The sequence below is a fragment of the Coregonus clupeaformis genome, chromosome 16, assembly GCF_020615455.1.
Source record: "Coregonus clupeaformis isolate EN_2021a chromosome 16, ASM2061545v1, whole genome shotgun sequence".
Lineage (NCBI taxonomy): Eukaryota > Metazoa > Chordata > Actinopteri > Salmoniformes > Salmonidae > Coregonus > Coregonus clupeaformis.
This window is the reverse complement of record NC_059207.1, coordinates 26,215,051-26,238,760: the sequence shown is the minus strand read 5'-3', so window position 1 is coordinate 26,238,760 and position 23,710 is coordinate 26,215,051. Positions and strand designations below refer to the sequence as shown.

The 23,710-nt window shown below is 42.0% G+C and overlaps 1 protein-coding gene across 2 annotated transcripts in view; it reads left to right on the top strand.

The window, feature by feature from the left end:
* The window catches only part of LOC121584298 (regulator of G-protein signaling 3), a 128,969-nt gene extending 106,616 nt beyond the window's left edge, over positions 1-22,353 (top strand). For both annotated transcript variants that reach the window (XM_045225641.1, XM_045225642.1), the window contains 2 exons: positions 2,399-2,565; positions 21,448-22,353. In XM_045225641.1, the coding sequence (XP_045081576.1) occupies positions 2,399-2,565; positions 21,448-21,645 (365 nt within the window). In that variant the 3' untranslated portion in view covers positions 21,646-22,353. The remainder of the gene's footprint in view (positions 1-2,398; positions 2,566-21,447) is intronic.
* Positions 22,354-23,710: the final 1,357 nt, after the last annotated feature.

The window sequence follows — 23,710 nt, the reverse complement described above, 5'->3', positions numbered from 1 at the left end:
CCATAATATATATGCCGCTAATAGTGGAAAGATAGTTTTTCACAGTATTACTTACCTGCCAGTGTTGTGATTGGCTGTGATATTTGCCTATCGATTTCTCCCGCCAGAGCGGCATCTGTTGTCACAATGGGAAAGCTGTTCTGACTTTGTGGCTGTGTTATCTAGTTGCAATCGCTATCACTTCCTGGTTGCAAAAATTCTAAACTGATTTCCCAGCGATTTAGATGGCACAATGATTTCCTATACTATTTCAGTGCTTGTTTTCTCAAATAAACTGAAATTGAGCAGACAGTGTAGAATTTTTGCAAGCAGGAAATTAGCGATTTCCACTAGATAACACAGCCACAAAGTCAGAACCGTTTTCCCATTTTGACAACAGATGCCGCTCATCAATAGGTGAATATCACAGCCAATCACAAAACTGTAATTAATACTGTGAAACACTATCATCCCACTATTAGCGGCAGATACATTATGGACATTTTCTGAAATGACAATGCAAAAATTAAAATAAACCTTTAACCTTTGTTTAGGCAGGGGAGACCACTGTATATTTTCCAAGGGAGCCATGCAAAAATTACCTTGGTCTCAAAATGACTGTAAATTAATTAATTGAATACAGCAAGCATAAGAACACAGTCAACATACTTATTTCCATTGTGGTCCTGTATGTTGAGACATCTAAAAACACAAAAATGTTATATACAGTGAGGGAAAAAAGTATTTGATCCCCTGCTTATTTTGTACGTTTGCCCACTGACAAAGAAATGATCAGTCTATAATTTTAATTGTAGGTTTATTTGAACAGTGAGAGACAGAATAACAACAACAACAAAAAAACAGTAAAACACATGTCAGAAATGTTATAAATTGATTTGCATTTTAATGAGGGAAATAAGTATTTGACCCCCTCTCAATCAGAAAGATTTCTGGCTCCCAGGTGTCTTTTATACAGGTAAAAAGCTGAGATTAGGAGCACACTCTTAAAGGGAGTGCTCCTAATCTCAGCTTGTTATCTGTATAAAAGACACCTGTCCACAGAAGCAATCAATCAATCAGATTCCAAACTCTCCACCATGGCCAAGACCAAAGAGCTCTCCAAGGATGTCAGGGACAAGATTGTAGACCTACACAAGGCTGGAATCGGCTACAAGACCATCGCCAAGCAGCTTGGTGAGAAGGTGACAACAGTTGGTGCAATTATTCGCAAATGGAAGAAACACAAACGACCTGTCAATCTCCCTCGGCCTGGGGCTCCATGCAAGATCTCACCTTGTAGAGTTGCAATGATCATGAGAACAGTGAGGAATCAGCCCAGAACTACACGGGAGGATCTTGTCAATGATCTCAAGGCAGCTGGGAACATAGTCACCAAGAAAACAATTGGTAACACACTACGCCGTGAAGGACTGGAATCCTGCAGCGCCCGCAAGGTCCCCCTGCTCAAGAAAGCACATATACAGGCCCGTCTGAAGTTTGCCAATGAACATTTGAATGTAAATGTAAATCTGAATGATTCAGAGGAGAACTGGGTGAAAGTGTTGTGGTCAGATGAGACCAAAATGGAGCTCTTTGTCATCAACTCAACTCGCCATGTTTGGAGGAGGAGGAATGCTGCCTATGACCCCAAGAACACCATCCCCACCATCAAACATGGAGGTGGAAACATTATGCTTTGGGGGTGTTTTTCTGCTAAGGGGACAGGACGACTTCACCGCATCAAAGGGACGATGGACGGGGCCATGTACCGTCAAATCTTGGGTGAGAACCTCCTTCCCTCAGCCAGGGCATTGAAAATGGGTCGTGGATGGGTATTCCAGCATGACAACCCAAAACACACGGCCAAGGCAACAAAGAAGTGGCTCAAGAAGAAGCACATTAAGGTCCTGGAGTGGCCTAGCCAGTCTCCAGACCTTAATCCCATAGAAAATCTGTGGAGGGAGCTGAAGGTCGAGTTGCCAAACGTCAGCCTCGAAACCTTAATGACTTGGAGAAAATCTGCAAAGAGGAGTGGGACAAAATCCCTCCTGAGATGTGTGCAAACCTGGTGGCCAACTACAAGAAACGTATGACCTCTGTGATTGCCAACAAGGGTTTTGCCACCAAGTACTAAGTCATGTTTTGCAAAGGGGTCAAATACTTATTTCCCTCATTAAAATGCAAATCAATTTATAACATCTTTGACATGCATTTTTCTGGATTTTTTTGTTGTTATTTGTGTCTCTCACTGTTCAAATAAACCTACCATTAAAATTATAGACTGATAATGTCTTTGTCAGTGGGCAAACGTACAACATCAGCAGGGGATCAAATACTTTTTTCCCTCACTGTATACTATTTAATAACACAATATTTAATACAAAAACACTATATAATATGATATTATCGTCCTGGACAGATGGAGTGGCAGTCTTCCAAAGGTTCCTGCAGACAGAGTTCAGTGAGGAGAACTTGGACTTCTGGCTGGCCTGTGAGAAGTACAGGAAGATCAAATCCCAGTCCAAAATGGCCTCCCGAGCAAAACAAATCTTCTCAGAGTACATGTCCATACAGTCCTGTAAAGAGGTAAAGCCTAATACACAGTACACACACCATGGTTCATCTTTAGAGTGATACTCTAGTGATGCTGCTACTATTTGAGCACTTTGAGTTTTTGTGAGAAAGCGTGTTACAGATAAGATGTATTGTTCTTATTTATACCGTTTAGATATACGAAACGGAGTAGGGTGAAGTTGCCCCTAGGCGCTGATCTTGGGTCAGTTTTGCATTTCCCCCACTAATGGTTAAAGGCCCAGTGCAGTCAAACACATGATTGTCCTGTGTTTTTATATATGTGACCCGTTTCAGGAAACTAGGCGTATGTCGCGGTTCACTACTTCACAGGAGAGCCGTTTGAACTCAAACTTTAAAAAAATAAAATCAAAATGCGTCTTTTGGCAGAAATGCCTTCTCGAACATGTGAACTTTCATGTGCCATAATAACAAACTTGAATGCCAATTGTAAATACGAATATGTTTTTTAAATTACGAGCCTAGTTGGTTTAGCCAAAGAAAAAGACAGCAACTTTCCCGCTAGCCATGATTGGCTGAGATAATGAGTGGGCTGGACATGCCAAGAGATGAGTTTGGATTGGTCTGCCATATAGCACGCTTCTGTCAATTTGAGCTGGTCAGTATGTCTAGGTAATCCTGTCTAACGCGGCTTAAATTTTTTTTTATCTTGTATTAAAACGGCATAAATGTTGCTCCACTTTCTGGAGGACAGAGTTTTGAAATCAGTGGAATTCGAGTATGATAGCTAAGGAGATGGAGATAACACCTGTCTCCGGATTACATCTTCAAACTAAGGGCAACCATGGCATCTGACAGGAGACGCGTCCATCCATGAAGGATGTATACGGGTAAGATAGTCTTGCTAGCTACATTTTCAGATATTACATGTTTCTAATTTTGACAGAGAGCCATTTGCTTGGCTAGCTATAGCCTAATGTTAGCTAGCTAACATTGAACCTGGTTGTTAGCTACCTGCAGATTCATGCAGGGTAGTAACGTCATGATTTGGGATTATGGTTCATTGTTTACCTAGCTAGCTAGCTAGCTAACGTTAGCTGGCTGGCTCGCTAGCTAACGTTACGTGTATTACCTTTATTATTTGTATATCAGAGCCATTTGCTTGGCTAGCTATAGCCTAATGTTTGCTAGCTAACATTGAACCTGGTTGGTTGGCTACCTGCAGATTCATGCAGGGTAGTAACGTCATGAGTTGGGATTATGGTTAATTGTTTATCTAGCTAGCTAGCTACATGTCTTAACAAAAGACTTTGCAAGTAACCATTTCGGGTGCGTTCGTAAATTCAGTCTGGCCATCTACTCCGAATTCAGAACACTCTCGTCTGAGTGTGCCAGAGCGCAGAATAACTGATGAATTTCCGAATGCTCAACATCCGTTGAATATGGCCAGTGTCAGTAAACGTTGGCAAAAATCGTTGTTAAATTGTTGCCAGCAGCACAGTTACAGTCACCAACGCTCTGGATAACATGAAAACAGCCTAACCAGCTCTGCTAGGGCGAGTAAAATGGTCAGAGTGGGGTGTTCTCTCATTATGTGTCTGGAAGTATCTAGCAAGCTAGCCAATGTTAGCCAGTTAGCTTGACTGCCGTTGTGAGGTCAGAAAGATCGGATCAACCCTACTCATCGGCCAGAGCATCCGGTGTGCGACACGTTTTGAATTTACGAACTGACAATCTGACAGCACAGTTGCAGTCACCAACGATCTGGATAACATAACAGCCTAACCAGCTCTGCTAGGGCGAGTAATGTTCAGTGAGCAAGTTAGCTTGAGTGCTTGACTACTGTTGTTAGTACAGAACGCTCGGATCAACCCTTAAAGAGATGGGTGGGGCTAAAGCTTAAGAGGGTGTGAACAATGCCTATTGGGTGTAGACAAAGAAGGGCTCTCCAGTAGTAGTACCATTTTCTCAAAGGTGAGTTTACAAGTTTATCAACTTTCAAAAAAAATTTACTTTCCCATTGTTCCTCAACTGTAGTGTATGATATACCATTTTGTAGCTCTGAGTCTCTACTTTTATCAAATGTGTAAAACACAATTTCAAATTTTGCCACATAAGACCAATTTTGAGCCGGTTGGTCACACAGTGGGGAAAAAAAGTATTTAGTCAGCCACCAATTGTGCAAGTTCTCCCACTTAAAAAGATGAGAGAGGCCTGTAATTTTCACCATAGGTACACGTCAACTATGACAGACAAAATGAGATTTTTTTTCTCCAGAAAATCACATTTGTAGGATTTTTTATGAATTTATTTGCAAATTATGGTGGAAAATAAGTATTTGGTCAATAACAGAAGTTTCTCAATACTATGTTATATACCCTTTGTTGGCAATGACACAGGTCAAACGTTTTCTGTAAGTCTTCACAAGGTTTTCACACACTGTTGCTGGTATTTTGGCCCATTCCTCCATGCAGATCTCCTCTAGAGCAGTGATGTTTTGGGGCTGTCGCTGGGCAACACGGACTTTCAACTCCCTCCAAAGATTTTCTATGGGGTTGAGATCTGGAGACTGGCTAGGCCACTCCAGGACCTTGAAATGCTTCTTACGAAGCCACTCCTTCGTTGCCCGGGCGGTGTGTTTGGGATCATTGTCATGCTGAAAGACCCAGCCACGTTTCATCTTCAATGCCCTTGCTGATAGGAGGTTTTCACTCAAAATCTCATGATACATGGCCCCATTCATTCTTTCCTTTACACGGATCAGTCGTCCTGGTCCCTTTGCAGAAAAACAGCCCCAAAGCATAATGTTTCCACCCCCATGATTCACAGTAGGTATGGTGTTCTTTGGATGCAACTCAGCATTCTTTGTCCTCCAAACACGACGAGTTGAGTTTTTACCAAAAAGTTCTATTTTGGTTTCATCTGACCATATGACATTCTCCCAATCCTCTTCTGGATCATCCAAATGCACTCTAGCAAACTTCAGACGGGCCTGGACATGTACTGGCTTAAGCAGGGGGACACGTCTGGCACTGCAGGATTTGAGTCCCTGGCGGCGTAGTGTGTTACTGATGGTAGGCTTTGTTACTTAGGTCCCAGCTCTCTGCAGGTCATTCACTAGGTCCCCCCGTGTGGTTCTGGGATTTTTGCTCACCGTTCGTGTGATCATTTTGATCCCACGGGGTGAGATCTTGCATGGAGCCCCAGATCGAGGGAGATTATCAGTGGTCTTGTATGTCTTCCATTTCCTAATAATTGCTCCCACAGTTGATTTCTTCAAACCAAGCTGCTTACCTATTGCAGATTCAGTCTTCCCAGCCTGGTGCAGGTCTACAATTTTGTTTCTGGTGTCCTTTGACAGCTCTTTGGTCTTGGCCATAGTGGAGTTTGGAGTGTGACTGTTTGAGGTTGTGGACAGGTGTCTTTTATACTGATAACAAGTTCAAACCGGTGCCATTAATACAGGTAACGAGTGGAGGACAGAGGAGCCTCTTAAAGAAGTTACAGGTCTGTGAGAGCCAGAAATCTTGCTTGTTTGTAGGTGACCAAATACTTATTTTCCACCATCATTTGCAAATAAATTCATAAAAAATCCTACAATGTGATTTTCTGGAGAAAAAAAATCTCAATTTGTCTGTCATAGTTGATGTGTACCTATGATGAAAATTACAGGCCTCTCTCATCTTTTTAAGTGGGAGAACTTGCACAATTGGTGGCTGACTAAATACTTTTTTCCCCCAATGTACATTCGGAAAGTGTTCAGAACCATTGACTTTTTCCACATTTTGTTACGTTACAGCCTTATTCTAAAATTGATTAAATTGTTTTTTTCCCCCCTCATCAATCTACACACCATACCCATAATGACAAAGTAAAAACAGGTTTTTAGAAATGTTTGCAAATTTTATTCAAACAAAAAAATTGAAATATCTAATTTACATAAGTATTCTGACCCTTTACTCAGTACTTTGTTGAAGCACCTTTGGCAGCTATTACAGCCTCGAGTCTTCTTGGGTATGAACTACAAGCTTGGCACACCTGTATTTGGGGAGTTTCTCCCATTCCTCTCTGCAGATCCTCTCAAGCTCTGTCAGGTTGGATGGGGAGCGTTGCTGCACAGTCTTTTTCAGGTGTCTCCAGAGATGTTAGATCAGGTTCAAGTACGGGCTCTGGCTGGGCCACTCAAGGACATTCAGAGACTTGTCCCGAAGCCACACCTGTGTTGTCTTGGCTGTGTGCTTAGGGTCGTTATCCTGTTGGAAGGTGAACCTTCGCCCCCAGTCTGAGGTCCTGAGCGCTCTGGAGCAGGTTTTCATCAAGGATCTCTCTCTGTACTTTGCTCCGTTCATCTTTCCCTCGATCCTGACTAGTCTCCCAGTCCCTGCCTCTGAAAAACATCCCCTCTGCAAGATGCTGCCACCACCATTCTTCACCGTAGGGATGGTGCCAGGTTTCCACCAGAAGTGACGCTTGGCATTCAGGCCAAAGAGTTCAATCTTGATTTCATCAGACCAGAGAATCTTGTTTCTCATGGTCTGAGTCCTTTAGGTGCCTTTTGGCAAACTCCAAGCGGGCTGTCATGTGCCTTTTATTGAGGAGGGGCTTCCGTCTGGCCACTCTACCATAATGGCCTGATTGGTGGAGTGCTGCAGAGATGGTTGTCCTTCTGGAAGGTTCTCCCATCTCCACTGAGGAACTCTTGAGCTCTTTCAGAGTGACCATAGGGTTCTTCGTCACCTCCCTGACCAAGGCCCTTCTCCCCCGATTGCTCAGTTTGGCCGGGCGGCCAGGTCTAGAAAGATTCTTGGTGGTTACAAACTTATTCCTTTTAAGAATGATGGCCACTGTGTTCTTGAGGACCTTCAATGCTGCAGAAATGTTTTGGTACCATTCGCAAGATCTGTGCCTCGACACAATCCTGTCTCGGAGCTATACGGATAATTCCTTCGATCTCATGTCTTGGTTTTTTCTCTGACATGCACTGTCAACTGTGGGACCTTGTATGGACAGGTGTGTGCCTTTCCAAATCATGTCCAATCAATTGAATTGACCACAGGTGGACTCCAATCAGGTTGTAGAAACATCTCAAGGATGATCAATGGAAACAGGATGCACCTGATTTCGAGTCTCATAGCAAAGGATCTGAATAGTTTGGATCTGAATCTGTTTTTTATTTTTAATACATTTGCAAAAATTTCAAAAAATCTGTTTTTACTTTCTCATTATGGGGTATTGTGTGTAGGTTGATGAGATAACAAAATATTTGATCAATTTTAGAATAAGGCTGTAATGTAACAATGTGGAAAAAGTTAAGGGTGTGAATACTTTCCGAATGCACTGTACAGTACCAGTCAAAAGTTTGGACACACCTATTCATTCAAGGGTTTTTCTTTATTTGTACTATTTTCTACAATGTAGAATTAATAGTGAAGACATCAAAACTATGAAATAACACATGTGGAATCATGTAGTAACCAAAGATGTGTTAAACAAATCAAAATATATTTGAGATTCTTCAAAGTAGCCACCCCTTGCCTTGATGACAGCTTTAATTACTCTTGGCATTCTCTCAACCAGCTTCATGAGGTAGTCACCTGGAATTTATTTCAATTAACAGGTGTACCTTGCTAAAAGTTAATTTGTGGAATTTCTTTCCTTCTTAATGCGTTTGAGCCTATCAGTTGTGTTGTGACAAGGTAGGGGTGGTATACAGAAGATAGCCCCATTTGGTAAAATACCAAGTCCATATTATGGCAAGAACAGCTCAAATAAGCAAAGAGAAATGACAGTCCATCATTATTTTAAGAGATGGTCAGTCAATCCGGAAAATGTAAAGAACTTTGAAAGTTTCTTCAAGTGCAGTCGCAAAAACCATAAAGCGCAATGATGAAACTGACTCTCATGAGGACTGCCACAGGAAAAGAAGACCCAGAGTTACCTCTGCTGCAGAGAATAAGTTAATTAGAGTTAACTTCACCTCAGATTGCAGCCCAAGTCAATGTTTCACAGAGTTCAAGTAACAGACACATCTCAACATCAACTGTTCAGAGGAGAATGCGTGAATCAGGCCTTCATGGTTGAATTGCTCCAATGAAACCACTACTAAAGGACAGCAATAAGAAGAAGAGACTTGCTTGGGCCAAGAAACACGAGCAATGGACATTAGACCGGTGGAAATCTATCCTTTGGTCTGATGAGTCCAAATTTGAGATTTTTGGTTCCAACCGCTGTCATTGTGAGACGCAGAGTAGGTGAACGGACTATCTCTGCATGTGTAGTTCCCACCGTAAAGCATGGAGGAGGAGATGTTATGGTGTGGGGGTGCTTTGCTGGTGACACTGTCTGTGATTCATTTAGAATTCAAGGCACACTGAACCAGCCTGGCTACCACAGAATTCTGCAGGGATACGCCATCCCATCTGGTTTGGGCTTAGTGGGACTATCATTTGAGAACTTTTATTTCAGCTCATGAAAAATGGGACCAACACTTTACATGTTGCGTTTATGTTTTTGTTCAGTGTATGTGTATATATATACAGTTGAAGTCGGAAGTTTACATACACCTTAGCCAAATACATTTAAACTCAGTTTTTCACAATTCCTGACATTTAATCCTAGTAAAAATTCCCTGTTTATAGGTCAGTTAGGATCACCACTTTATTTTAAGAATGTGAAATGTCAGAATAATAGTAGAGATAATTATTTATCTCAGGTTTTATTTCTTTCATCACATTCCCAGTGGGTCAGAAGTTTACATACACTCAATTAGTATTTGGTAGCATTGCCTTTAAATTGCCAATGACTGGAACGAATTGCAAAAATCTCTGAAGCTGGAGACTCTTATCTCCCTCAATAACTTTAAGCATCAGTTGTCAGAGCACCTTACCGATCACTGCACCTGTACACAGCCCATCTGAAATTAGCCCACCCAACTACCTCATCCTTATATTGTTATTTATTTTGCTCTTTTGCACCCCAGTATCTCTATTTGCACATAATCTCTTGCACATCTAGCATTCCAGTGTTAATACTATTGTAATTATTCTGCACTATAGCCTATTTATTGCCTTACCTCCATAACTTGCTACATTTGCACACACTGTATATATATTTTCTGTTGTATTTCTGACTTTATGTTTTTTTTTTACCCCATATGTAACTCTGTGTTGTTTTTTATTGCACTACTTTGCTTTATCTTGGCCAGGTCGCAGTTGTAAATGAGAACCTGTTCTCAACTGGCTTACCTGGTTAAATAAAGGTGAAAAAAAAAAAAAAAAAAAAATTGTTTAACTTGGGTCAAACGTTTCGGGTAGCCTTCCACAAGCTTCCCACAATAAGTTGGGTGAATTCTGGCCCATTCCTCCTGACAGAGCTGGTGTAACTGAGTCAGGTTTGTAGGCCTCCTTGCTCGCACACGCCTTTTCAGTTCTGCCCACAAATGTTCTATAGGATTGAGGTCAGGGCTTTGTGATGGCCACGCCAATACCTTGACTTTGTTGTCCTTAAGCCATTTTGCCACAACTTTGGAAGTATGCTTGGGGTCATTGTCCATTTGGAAGACCCATTTACATTTACGTCATTTAGCAGACGCTCTTATCCAGAGCGACTTACAAATTGGTGCATTCACCTTATAGCCAGTGGGAAAACCACTTTACAATTATTATTATTATTTTATTTTTTATTTTTTGGGGGGGTGTGGTAAGGGGGGGGGTTAGAAGGATTACTTTATCCTATCCCAGGTGTTCCTTAAAGAGGTGGGGTTTCAAATGTCTCCGGAAGGTGTTGAGTGACTCCGCTGTCCTGGCGTCGTGAGGGAGCTTGTTCCACCATTGGGGTGCCAGAGCAGTGAACAGTTTTGACTGGGCTGAGCGGGAACTGTGCTTCAGCAGAGGTAGGGGAGCCAGCAGGCCAGAGGTGGATGAACGCAATGCCCTCGTTTGGGTGTAGGGACTGATCAGAGCCTGAAGGTACGGAGGTGCCGTTCCCCTCACAGCTCCGTAGGCAAGCACCATGGTCTTGTAGCAGATGCGAGCTTCAACTGGAAGCCAGTGTAGTGTGCGGAGGAGCGGGGTGACGTGAGAGAACTTGGGAAGGTTGAACACCAGACGGGCTGCGGCATTCTGGATGAGTTGTAGGGGTTTAATGGCACAGGCAGGGAGCCCAGCCAACAGCGAGTTGCAGTAATCCAGACGGGAGATGACAAGTGCCTGGATTAGGACCTGTGCCGCTTCCTGTGTAAGGCAGGGTCGTACTCTCCTAATGTTGTAGAGCATGAACCTACAGGATCGGGTCACCGCCTTGATGTTAGCGGAGAACGACAGGGTGTTGTCCAGGGTCACGCCAAGGCTCTTCGCACTCTGAGAGGAGGACACAACGGAGTTGTCAACCGTGATGGCGAGATCATGGAACGGGCAGTCCTTCCCCGGGAGGAAGAGCAGCTCCGTCTTGCCAAGGTTCAGCTTGAGGTGGTGATCCGTCATCCATACTGATATGTCTGCCAGAAGGGGGAAAGGAGAAGATTAGTTGTGTGTCGTCTGCGTAGCAATGATAGGAGAGGCCATGTGAGGATATGACAAAGCCAAGTGACTTGGTGTATAGCGAGAATAGGAGAGGGCCTAGAACTGAGCCCTGGGGGACACCAGTGGTGAGAGCACGTGGTGCGGAGACAGCTTCTCGCCACGCCACTTGGTAGGAGCGACCGGTCAGGTAGGACGCAATCCAAGAGTGAGCCGCGCCGGAGATGCCCAGCTCGGAGAGGGTGGAGAGGAGGATTTGATGGTTCACAGTATCAAAGGCAGCAGACAGGTCTAGAAGGACAGGAGCAGAGGAGAGAGAGTTAGCTTTAGCAGTGCGGAGAGCCTCCGTGACACAGAGAAGAGCAGTCTCAGTTGAATGACCAGTCTTGAAACCTGACTGGTTTGGATCAAGAAGGTCATTCTGAGAGAGATAGCAAGAGAGTTGGCTAAAGACGGCACGCTCAATAGTTTTGGAGAGAAAATAAAGAAGGGATACTGGTCTGTAGTTGTTGACATCAGAGGGATCGAGTGTTGGTTTTTTGAGAAGGGGTGCGACCAAGCTTTAACTTCCTGACTGTTGTCTTGAGATGTTGCTTCAATATATCCACATAATTTTCCTTCCTCATGATGCCATCTATTTTGTGAAGCACACCAGTCCCTCCTGCAGCAAAGCACCCCCATGCATGATGCTGCCACCCCTGTGCTTCACGGTTGGGATGGTGTTCTTCGGCTTGCAAGCGTCCCCCTTTTTCCTCCAAACATGATGATGGTCATTATGGCCAAACAGTTCTATTTTTGATTTATCAGACCAGAGGACATTTCTCCAAAAAGTATGATCTTTGTCCCCATGTGCAGTTGCAAACCGTAGTCTGGCTTTTTTATGGAGGTTTTGGAGCAGTGGCTTCTTCCTTGCTGAGCGGCCTTTCAGGTTATGTCGATATAAGACCAGTTTTACTGTGGATATATATACTTTTGTACCTGTTTCCTCCAGCATCTTCACAAGTTCCTTTGCTGTTGTTCTGGGATTGATTTGCACTTTTCGCACCAAAGTACTTTCATCTCTAGGAGACAGAACACGTCTGCTTCCTGAGCGGTATGACGGCTGCGTGGTCCCATGGTGTTTATACTTGCGTACTATTGTTTGTACAGATGAACGTGGTACCTTCAGGCGTTTGGAAATTGCTCCCAAGGATGAACCAGACTTGTGGAGGACTAGAATTTTTTTTCTGAGGTCTTGGCATATTTTTTTTTGATTTTCCCATGATGTCAAGCAAAGAGGCACTGAGTTTGAAGGTAGGCCTTGAAATACATCCACAGGTACACCTCCAATTGACTCAAATGATGACAATTAGCCTATCAGAAGCTTCTAAAGCCATTACATCGTTTTATGGAATTTTCCAAGCTGTTTAAAGGCACAGTCAATTTAGAGTATGTAAACTTCTGACCCACTGGAATTGTGATACAGTGAATTATAAGTGAAATAATCTGTCTGTAAACAATTGTTGGAAAAATTACGTGTCATGCACAAAGTCGATGTCCTAACCGACTTGCCAAAATTATAGTTTGTTAACAAGAAATGTGTGGAGTGGTTGAAAAACAAGTTTTAATGACTCCAACCTAAGTGTATGTAAACTTCCGACTTTAACTGTGTGTGTGTATATATATATATATATATATATATACAGTGGGGAGACCAAGTATTTGATACACTGCCGATTTTGCAGGTTTTCCTACTTACAAAGCATGTAGAGGTCTGTAATTTTTATCATAGGTACACTTCAACTGTGAGAGACGGAATCTAAAACAAAAATCCAGAAAATCACATTGTATGATTTTTAAGTAATTCATTTGCATTTTATTGCATGACATAAGTATTACATCACCTACCAACCAGTAAGAATTCCGGCTCTCACAGACCTGTTAGTTTTTCTTTAAGAAGCCCTCCTGTTCTCCACTCATTACCTGTATTAACTGCACCTGTTTGAACTCGTTACCTGTATAAAAGACACCTGTCCACACACTCAAACAGACTCCAACCTCTCCACAATGGCCAAGACCAGAGAGCTGGGTAAGGACATCAGGGATACAATTGTAGACCTGCACAAGGCTGGGGTGGGCTACAGGACAATAGGCAGGCAGCTTGGTGAGAAGGCAACAACTGTTGGCGCAATTATTAGAAAATGGAAGAAGTTCAAGATGACGGTCAATCACCCTCGGTCTGGGGCTCCATGCAAGATCTCACCTCGTGGGGCATCAATGATCATGAGGAAGGTGAGGGATCAGCCCAGAACTACATGGCAGGACCTGGCCAATGACCTGAAGAGAGCTGGGACCACAGTCTCAAAGAAAACCATTAGTAACACACTACGCCGTCATGGATTAAAATCCTGCAGCGCACGCAAGGTCCCCCTGCTCAAGCCAGCGCATGTCCAGGCCCATCTGAAGTTTGCCAATGACCATCTGGATGATCCAGAGGAGGAATGGGAGAAGGTCATGTGGTCTGATGAAACAAAAATAGAGCTTTTCGGTCTAAACTCCACTCGCCGTGTTTGGAGGAAGAAGAAGGATGAGTACAACCCCAAGAACACCATCCCAACCGTGAAGCATGGAGGTGGAAATATCATTCTTTGGGAATGCTTTTCTGCAAAGGGGATAGGACGACTGCACCGTATTGAGGGGAGGATGGATGGGGCCATGTATCGTGAGATCTTGGCCAACAACCTCCTTCCCTCAGTAAGAGCATTGAAGATGGGTCATGGCTGGGTCTTCCAGCATGACAACGACCCGAAACACACAGCCAGGGCAACTAAGGAGTGGCTCCGTAAGAAGCATCTCAAGGTCCTGGAGTGGCCTAGCCAGTCTCCAGACCTGAACCCAATAGAAATCTTTGGAGGGAGCTGAAGGTCCGTATTGCACAGCGACAGCCCCGAAACCTGAAGGATCTGGAGAAGGTCTGTATGGAGGAGTGGGCCAAAATCCCTGCTGCAGTGTGTGCAAACCTGGTCAAGTCCTACAGGAAACATATGATCTCTGTAATTGCAAACAAAGGTTTCTGTACCAAATATTAAGTTCTGCTTTTCTGATGTATCAAATACTTATGTCATGCAATAAAATGCAAATTAATTACTTGAAAATCATACAATGTGATTTTCTGGATTTTTGTATTCCAGCATGACAATGACCCAAAACACACGGCCAAGGCAACAAAGGAGTAGCTCAAGAAGAAGCACATTAAGGTCCTGGAGTGGCCTAGCCAGTCTCCAGACCTTAATCCCATAGAAAATCTGTGGAGGGAGCTGAAGGTTCGAGTTGCCAAACGTCAGCCTCGAAACCTTAATGACTTGGAGAAGATCTGCAAAGAGGAGTGGGACAAAATCCCTCCTGAGATGTGTGCAAACCTGGTGGCCAACTACAAGAAACGTCTGACCTCTGTGATTGCCAACAAGGATTTTGCCACCAAGTACTAAGTCATGTTTTGCAGAGGGGTCAAATACTTATTTCCCTCAATTTATAACATTTTTGACATGCATTTTTCTGGATTTTTTTTGTTGTTATTTGAGTCTCTCACTGTTCAAATAAACCTACCATTATAATGATAGACTGATCATGTCTTTGTCAGTGGGCAAACGTACAAAATCAGCAGGGGATCAAATACTTTTTTCCCTCACTCTATATGTGTGTGTGTGTGTGTGTGTGTGTGTATGTGTATATATATATATATATATATATATATATATATATATATATATATATATATATACAGTGAGCTCCATAATTCACTGGACAGTGACCATTCTTTTGTTATTTTGGTTCTGTACCTAGCACTTTGAGTTTGAAAGGATACAATGACAATGAGGGTGAAGTGCAGACTGTCAGCTTTAATTTGAGGGTATTTTCATACATATCGGATGAACCGTTTACGAATTATAGAAGCTTTTGTACATGGTCCCGCCCATTTTCGGGCATCAGAAATCATTGGACAGTTTAACATAATGTAGAATAAAGTAATCATTGTTAATATTTGGTCGCATATCCTTTGCATGCAATGACTGCTTGAAGTCTGCGATGCATCGCCATCACCAGACGCTGGGTATCTTCCCTGGTGATGCTCTGCCAGGCCTGTACTGCAGCCATCTTCAGTTCCTGCTTGTTTCGGGGACTTATTGCCTTAAGTCTCCTCTTCAGCATGTAAAATTCATGTTCAATTGGATTCAGATCTGGTGATTGACTCGGCCAGTCAAGGTTTTTCCACTTTTTGGCCATCAAAAACCCCTTTGTTGCTCTAGCAGTATGTTTAGGGTCATTGTCTTGTTGCGTGATTAAGTGCCGTCCAATGAGTTTGGAGGCATTTGGTTTTATCTGAGCAGATAAAATATTTCTGTAGACTTCAGAATTCATTGTTCTACTTCTGTCTGTAGTCACATCATCGATGAAGACAAGTGAGCCTGTTCCACTGGCAGCCATACAGGCCCAAGCCATAACACCCCCTCCACCATGTTTCATGGATGAGGTGGTATGCTTTGGATCATGGGCATTTCTTTTTTTCTCCACACTTTTGTCTTTCCATCACTCTGGTACATGTTAATCTTTGTCTCATCTGTCCACAATATTTTTTCCAGAACTCTTGGGGTTCTTTTAGGTGCTTTTAGCAAACTGTAATCTTGCCTTTCTGTTCTTCAGGCTTATCAGTGGTTTGCATCTTGTAGTGTACCCTCTGTAGTCCTGCTGGTGTAGTCTTCTACGTATGGTAGACTTTGACACATCTACACCTGCATCCAGGAGAGTGTTTTTGATCTTTTGGGCTGTTATCAGGGTTTTTTCTTCACCATAGAGAGTATTCTCCGGTCATCCACTACAGTGGTCTTCCTCTGTCTACCGGGTCTTTTGACATAATTGAGTTCACCGGTTGTTTTTTTCTTGTTAATGATGAACAAAACTGTTGACTTGGGCATGGCCAGGGTTTTTGCAATGTTCCTGAATGATTGATTTTCATGTCTGAGCCTTATGACGGCCAACTTCATTTGCATCGACACTGCTGTCTTCCTCATGTTGTCACACCCCAATAACAACCTCCAAAGGCAATAGCAACGTCTAGAATCATTACTATTCATCAACAGCTCTCCTGCATTCACTAACGACACAAATGAATACACCTGCCTAACGACACACATCTGTGAAGCCAATTTAACAAATACTTGTAGTACCTTAAAATGGGGGGACCATGTACAAAAGGTGCTGTCATTTCTAAACGGTTCATCCGATATGTATGAAAATACCCTCAAATTAAAGCTGACAGTCTGCACTTCACGCTCATTGTCATTGTATCCTTTCAAACTCAAAGTGCTAGGGTACAGAACCAAAATAACAAAACAATGGTCACTGTCCAATGAATTATGGAGCTCACTGTATATATATATATATATATATATATACACACACACACAGTGCCTTCGGAAAGTATTCAGACCTGTTGTCTTTTTCCACATTTTGTTACGTTACAACCTTATTAAAAAATGGATTAAAAAAGTAATAAATCCTGCTCCAGAGCGTTCAGGACCTCAGACTGGGGGCGAAGGTTCACCTTCCAACAGGACAACGACCCTAAGCACACAGCCAAGATAACGCAGGAGTGGCTTCGGGACAAGTCTCTGAATGTCCTTGAGTGGCCCAGCCAAATCCCGGACTTGAACCCGACCGAACATCTCTGGAGAGACCTGAAAATAGCAATGCAGCGACGCTCCCCATCAAACCTGACAGAGCTTGAGAGGATCTGCAGCGAAGAATGGAAGAAACTCCCCAAATACAGGTGTGCCAAGCTTGTAGCGTCATACCAAAGAAGACTCAAGGCTGTAATCGCTGCCAAAGGTGCTTCAACAAAGTATTGAGTAAATGGGCTGAATACTAATGTAAATGTATTATTTCAGTTTATTTTGAATGCATTTGCAAACATTTCTAAAAACCAGTTTTTACTTTGTCATTATGGGGTATTGTGTGTAGATAGATGTTATTATTATTCAATTTTAGAATAAGGCTGTAACGTAATAAAATGTGGAAAAAGTCAAGGGGTCTGAATACTTTCCGAATGCACTGTAGCTGTAACTTTGAGTATTCACAAGTCCTTGGAGTCTTCCACTTCCTGAAAACTAGTGTAGGCGATTTAGATATTTGGCTCGGATGGCATTTACTACGCAGGATGGAAGAGGAATCCGGACTCCTGGACCCATTGTCTCACCACGGAGGAAACCAAGATACAGTGTGTACAACCATGCAGTATGAGACCAGTCTCGACTCTCTGGAATGACAATTATAGATCAAAGGGCAAAGTGAATTTGAGAATCTGGAGCAACAGTCATGTACATATTTTTGACAATATGAAAACAGGTTCTTATTTTCTCTTCTTAAATGTTGCTGTTATTTCAAGTTCAATGTGTAGGCCTATATTTCCTATATCCTACTAAAATAAAAGAGGCCAAAAACATTGTGAAAACATACTGTATGTGGACAGTGTTTGGGCTAATGTAAAAACATAAACCCACAATGGTCTAGCTTATAGAGGTTTATGATAAGTGGTCATTCAATAAAGTAAAGTTCAGCTACTTACTCATTGGATAACTGTCCATTTGGCCCAGCTGGATTGGGGTGGCGTCTCAAATTTATTTTTGGGAAACAGATTTCTTTTTCCAGGACACCAGAGTTGATGTGGGCAGCAAAATCCCTGTGGTCGCGAAAGCAAACTAACTGCTCCTCATCATGAATAAGTTCCTGTCATGTAATCAAATTCTCTGTCGGAATTGGAGTCTGCATTGGAGCACAGTTAACACAACTGCACCACCAATCTGCGTTCATCGTTGGGTTGGGCTGGGGCTGTGGTCTCGGTAGCTAGAGCGGTGGCGGCCATCTGAAGCTCAATTTGCCTAAATTCTGCATCAAAATACTCTGGCTCAAATAAATACAGTTCGCCTCTTGAGTCCGTTGCTATTTGCCATTGCTATGGAACCCCTAGCTATTAGTATCAGAAGCCATCCTGTCATTGCTCCGCTAAACATGGACAAGGTTGATCACCGCAGCTCACTCTACGCGGATGACATCATTTTGTTCCTTTCACGCCCTGAAGAGTCACTCCCACCACTGTTGTAGCTCATCGAATCATCATTTTGGAGACGTTTCTGGGTACACCAGAAACTGGGATAAAAGCGAATTCATGCCTCAAAAAGGCGACTTAAACAGACTTTCTTAAAAATAAAATCACAAGAGACAAAATTAAATATTTAGGCATTGTCATCCCCAAAGATCCTCATTTGATTTATAAATTGAACTATCTCGACATGATCGAGAAGTTGAAGCGCAACATTGAGATCTGGAGAGTGTTGCCTCTATCTATGATAGGCCATGTTAACGCTATTAAAATGGGTACACTCCCCAGATTCCTTTATCTCTTTCAGACATCTGCCTATATTTCTTACTAAAGCTTTTTTCAAATCCTTGGATTCTATCATCTTGCCTTTTGTGTGGGGATACAAAGTATACCGTATCTCTAAAAAAACACATAATCAAACCCAAAGAGTAAGGGGGCCTGAGCCTGCCAAATTTTCAACATTCTTATTGGGCATAAAATGCTAGAGCACTGGTTTATTGGCAGGATGCATATCCTGGTGTGGTAGATCCCTCCACCCCTTCATGACTTGCTATTGAACAAGATATAAACAACACCTCTCTTCCAGCACATATTTTTTCATCAACTAAATCCCCTAAAGTTATTACTGGCAATAACTTTATGCAAAACAACATATTTTTATTTTTTTGTATCAAATTTGGAAAAGATTCGGTCTCCCGGAGACCTCTGTCTCTACACCTATTTGCTTAAATATACAAAATTGAGGCAATTACACCTGACCTGACCTGACCTGTATATTTTCGTGAACCTTGACTCCAAGAGTCTCGTCTCCAGATTTGTAGATCTCTTTGCAGCATATTACTCTGTATCCACACAATATTTGAAGGACACCTGGGAGGAAGACCTTGGTATGGAGATTACTGATAACAGTTGGGCTGTTTACCTTCGAGATATTCACTTGTGCTCGATAAACTCCCGACACCAACTTATTCAACACTAAGTGATTCACGGACTCCACTATTCCTGTACCAAATTACACTCATTTTACACGTCATTCTCTCCCATATGCCCTAAGTGCAAGTCTGCTGAAGGTGCCCTAGGTCACCTCTTCTGGTCAAACTGCCCCAAACTGCACACATTCTGGCTGGATATTTGTAAGTGTTACTCAGAAGTATACAGCTGTAACCTCACACCAGCCCTGGACACTGCTATTTTAGGCAGGTTACAGCATGTAATGACTTTAACCCACTGGGAACAGAATACTGCGCAATATGGCTTGGTTATTGCAAAAATAAATATTTTAAGCCTTTGGAATAAGGAGAATATCTGTTTTAAAAAACCTGGTTAGCTGAAGTCACCAGTTTGCTACATATAGAAAGGATTCGCCATGATATCTCTGGCAGATCTAATACATTCCTTAAGATATGGCAGCCCTTTTTGGCTTATCTGTCACGTGAAGATGGATAACACAGCATACAACCTGCAACCCACCCTGATCCGAAGTAATTATTTTTAATGGAGCATAATCCTTATACAGTATGTCAAATATCAATGAAGCATGTTGCCGATTCCTGTTGTGTTCTGCTTTTTCTTTCTGTTTTCGTTTTTCTGTCTTCTGTTGGGGTTGGGGGGTTATTCTCGATGTATTGTTTGCTGTCATTATCTGTCTGTAAAACAGAAAATTCATAAACAAAATATAAAGTACCGTTCAACGACACCATCAGCGCCCCTCCAGTAGTTTTCTTCATCACTAGGTTGTTGTGTACTTAGTATAACTCATCTGTAACGCTATGCTACTGTCTTCACTTTTCCTCCAAAAAAAAAACTAGCCTCTGTGATTGTGAATAAGGGCATTGCGTGCAGTTTTTACGTAAAGGGATTCCCCAACGAGAGCGCACATACACAGTTGTTACCTATCTCTGCTGTTGCAGTCTGCCACATAAAATAATGATATAAAATAATCGCAAGGGTTTTAGGTGGAAAACTACACATTTTCTGACTCCAAACCGATAGTACTTTTGATTAAAAATAGCTAATTCGGCAGTACGCTTTCAGTAAAAAAAATTGTCCACAATTCGCAGATTTCTCAATTGCTCTTTGATTGACAATGGAGCAGAGCTAGCAGTGCACAAACAAACATCACAAGTGACGTGACGCCGTTTTTGCCGCTTTCCTGTTCTAGACTGCAGGGAAAGAGAGGGAGAAAAAGGCAAAAGCCACCTACCTAGTTTCAGTGTATGGAATCACTTGGGAAATGTTGGATTTTAGGTAAACTTTCCCTTTAATAGACCAATAAGAAAGAGTTCCAAACCTCTCTGCCAATAACGGATAGTTTCCAGTTTTCCCCTCCCCACTCAGACCACTCCCAGACAGTTCTTGCTTGAGAAATTGCTCTTGCTAAAAAGCTTACAATCACAGTAAGGTACAGTACTTAACTTTTACCCAGAAATTATTTGATATGAGATAACAGCTGCATTGAGCCTTTAAATCTAGAATCCTTAGTTGCTCCATCCATTTGGACGTATAAATTATTGATATATAAGAGGTTAGTTCAATTGTCGTACCCCAGCAGATCCCAAAATATACGCTTTTTTTTTACTCCAATGTTTGTAAACAATGTACATGTAAACAAACACTGTATATCCTCAAAACATGGTTAAAATTATAACTTTGATATGCTGGATGGTCAGTCTTTGCATCCATAGCACTGTCTATGAATTTGAGAGTGGTTACATTTCTCCAGGCCTCTCCATCAGCTTTTTACCAAAACAGAGGCGGGGTAACTATTTGGTTGTTGTTTCAATTAAGGACTAGCTTTAAGGTTAGGATTGGGGGAAGGGAAGCTGATCCTAGATCTGTGCCTAGGGGAAACCTCAACCCAGCGTATATGAAACATTAGCAGGGTGTGATATTTAAAGTGGCAATCAACAGTTGAAACAATAACAAAGCGTAATCCCCGCCACAGTTTCGCTAAAAAGCTGAGGGATGGGGCTCGAGAAATTTAACCACTCTCAAATGCATAGACAGAACTATGGATGCAAGGACTGACCATCCATGATATCAACATTATATAGTTTTAACCATGCTTTGAGGCTATACAGTGTTTGTTTACATTACTTTGCTTACAAACAGAGTAAAACAACCTTATATTTCGAGTTCTGATGGAGTACAACAGTTGAACTCAGCTCATGAGGCATTTATGTTATATTCTTCAAGAATCAATGGGTACATATTATTAATTTATAAGTCCAAAAATGTATGTAGCTACTGCAGATTGCCCCTTTAAGAGCCTCCTTCCAATAACAGGTGAATCTGGACTCCTACACCCGAGAGGTCACCAAGGAGAACCTGCAGAGCACCTCGGCCTCAACCTTTGACCTGGCCCAGAACAGGATCTACGGCCTCATGGAGAAGGACCCGTACCCTCGCTTCCTGCGCTCGGACCTCTACAGGGACTTGACCAACCAAAAGAGGTTCAACGCCATGGTGCCAGATCTGCCCTGAGTTGGAGGAGAGATCGAGGACATCGGATGATTTGGAGCCCTGGATCGTGTTCATTTGAGGGATGGACATTGGAGAGCTGTTCCCAGGTGACATTCACGTTGTTGTCTAAATTGGTTTAGAGAATGGTTTGGTACTATTTTGTCTGTTATATTTACCTCATCTGATTCTCCATTATTCTCCATGGGCATTTTCCCAACCTGGTTCTGTGGTCATTGGTACAACCAAGTATTTCTGACAAGTTTACATGTTTTAATTTTGAGCCTTTTGGACAAATACAGCTCCCATATCCTCATGGGCCTTCCTGTTTGTGGCATAGTCCAAACCTACACTGCCTTCTATTCCTGTGTGAAACACAGGCAGATTTCTGACACTTCACTATTCCAAAGGCTCCAAGATGCTGTACGCTAGATCTAGGAGGTCTTCAACATAGCCAAGAGGCCATCCAGTGTATTTAAACCTTTGTGCACTCCACAAACATGATGGTGCAATGAAATTCCCCCCCAAAATTCTAAAAGCAATCCTATATGATCTTTTAATATTTCAGCATTGGAAGCTCTGCAATACAAGGTGGTTGTCCCTGCTTACAGAAAACCTTCACCATCAGCGTCCAGATTCTAAGTGCAATATGAATGTGTTATGTACAGTGCCTTCAGAAAGTATTCACACCCCTTGACTTTTTCCTCATTTGGTTGTTTCAAAGTGAGATTAAAATGTATTTAATTGTATTTTTTTGTCAACGATTTACACAAAAATTCTAACATTTGTAAAAAATAAAAAACACTAATATATCTTGATTAGATAAGATTTCGACCCCCTGAGTCAATACTTGTTAGAAACACCCTTGGCAGCGATTACAGCTGTGAGTCTTTAAAAGAGCTTTCCACACCTGGAATGTGCAACATTTGCCCATTATTCTTTTCAAAATTATTCAAGCTCTGTCAAATTGTTTGTTGATCATTGCTAGACAACCATTTTCAGGTCTTAACATAGATTTTCAAGTAGATTAAAGTTAAAACTGTAACTCAGCCACTCAGGAACATTCACGGTCTTCTTGGTAAGCAACTCCAGTATAGATTTTGCCTTGTGTTTTAGGTTATTGTGCTGCTGAAAGGTGAATTAATCTCTCAGTGCTGGATGGTAAGCAGACTGAACCACCCAGTCCTTAACAATTACAAGCATACCCATAACATGATGCAGCCACCACTATACTTGAAAATATGGAGAGTGGTACTCAGTAATGTGTCATGTTTGCGGCAAATCCAACACTTTGTATTCAGGGCAAAAAGTTAATTGCTCTGCCTCTTTTCTTGCAGTATTACTTCAGTGCCTTGTTGCAAACAGGATGCATGTTTTGGAATATTTTTTATTCTGTACAGGCTTCCTTCTTTTTTAGGTTAGTATTGTGGAGTAACTACAATGTTGTTCATCCATCCTCAGTTTTCTCATATCACAGCCATTAAACTCTGTAACTGTTTTTTAAGTCACCATTGACCTCATTGTGAAATCCCTGAGCGGTTTGCTTCCTCTCCAGCAACTAAGTTAGGAAGGACTACTGTATCTTTTGTAGTGACTGGGTGTATTGATACACCATCCAAAGTGTAATTAATAACTTCACCATGCTCAAAAGGATATTCAATGTCTGCTTTTTTTTTTACCCATCTACCAATAGGTGCCCTTCTTTGCGAGGCATTGGAAAACCTCCCAGGTCTTTGTGGTTGAATCTGTGTTTGAAATTCACTGCTCAACTGAGGGACCTTACAGATCATTGTACAGTTGAAGTCGGAAGTTTACATACACCTTAGCCAAATATATTTAAACTCAGTTATTCACAATTCCTGACATTTAATCCTAGTAAAAATTATCTGTCTTAGGTCAGTTAGGATCACCACTTTATTTTAAGAATGTGAAATGTCAGAATACTTGTAGAGAGAGTGATTAATTTCAGCTTTTATTTATTTCTTCACATTCCCAGTGGGTCAGAAGTTTACATACACTCAATTAGTATTTGGTAGCATTGCCTTTAAATTGTTTAACTTGGGTCAAACATTTTGGGTAGCCTTCCACA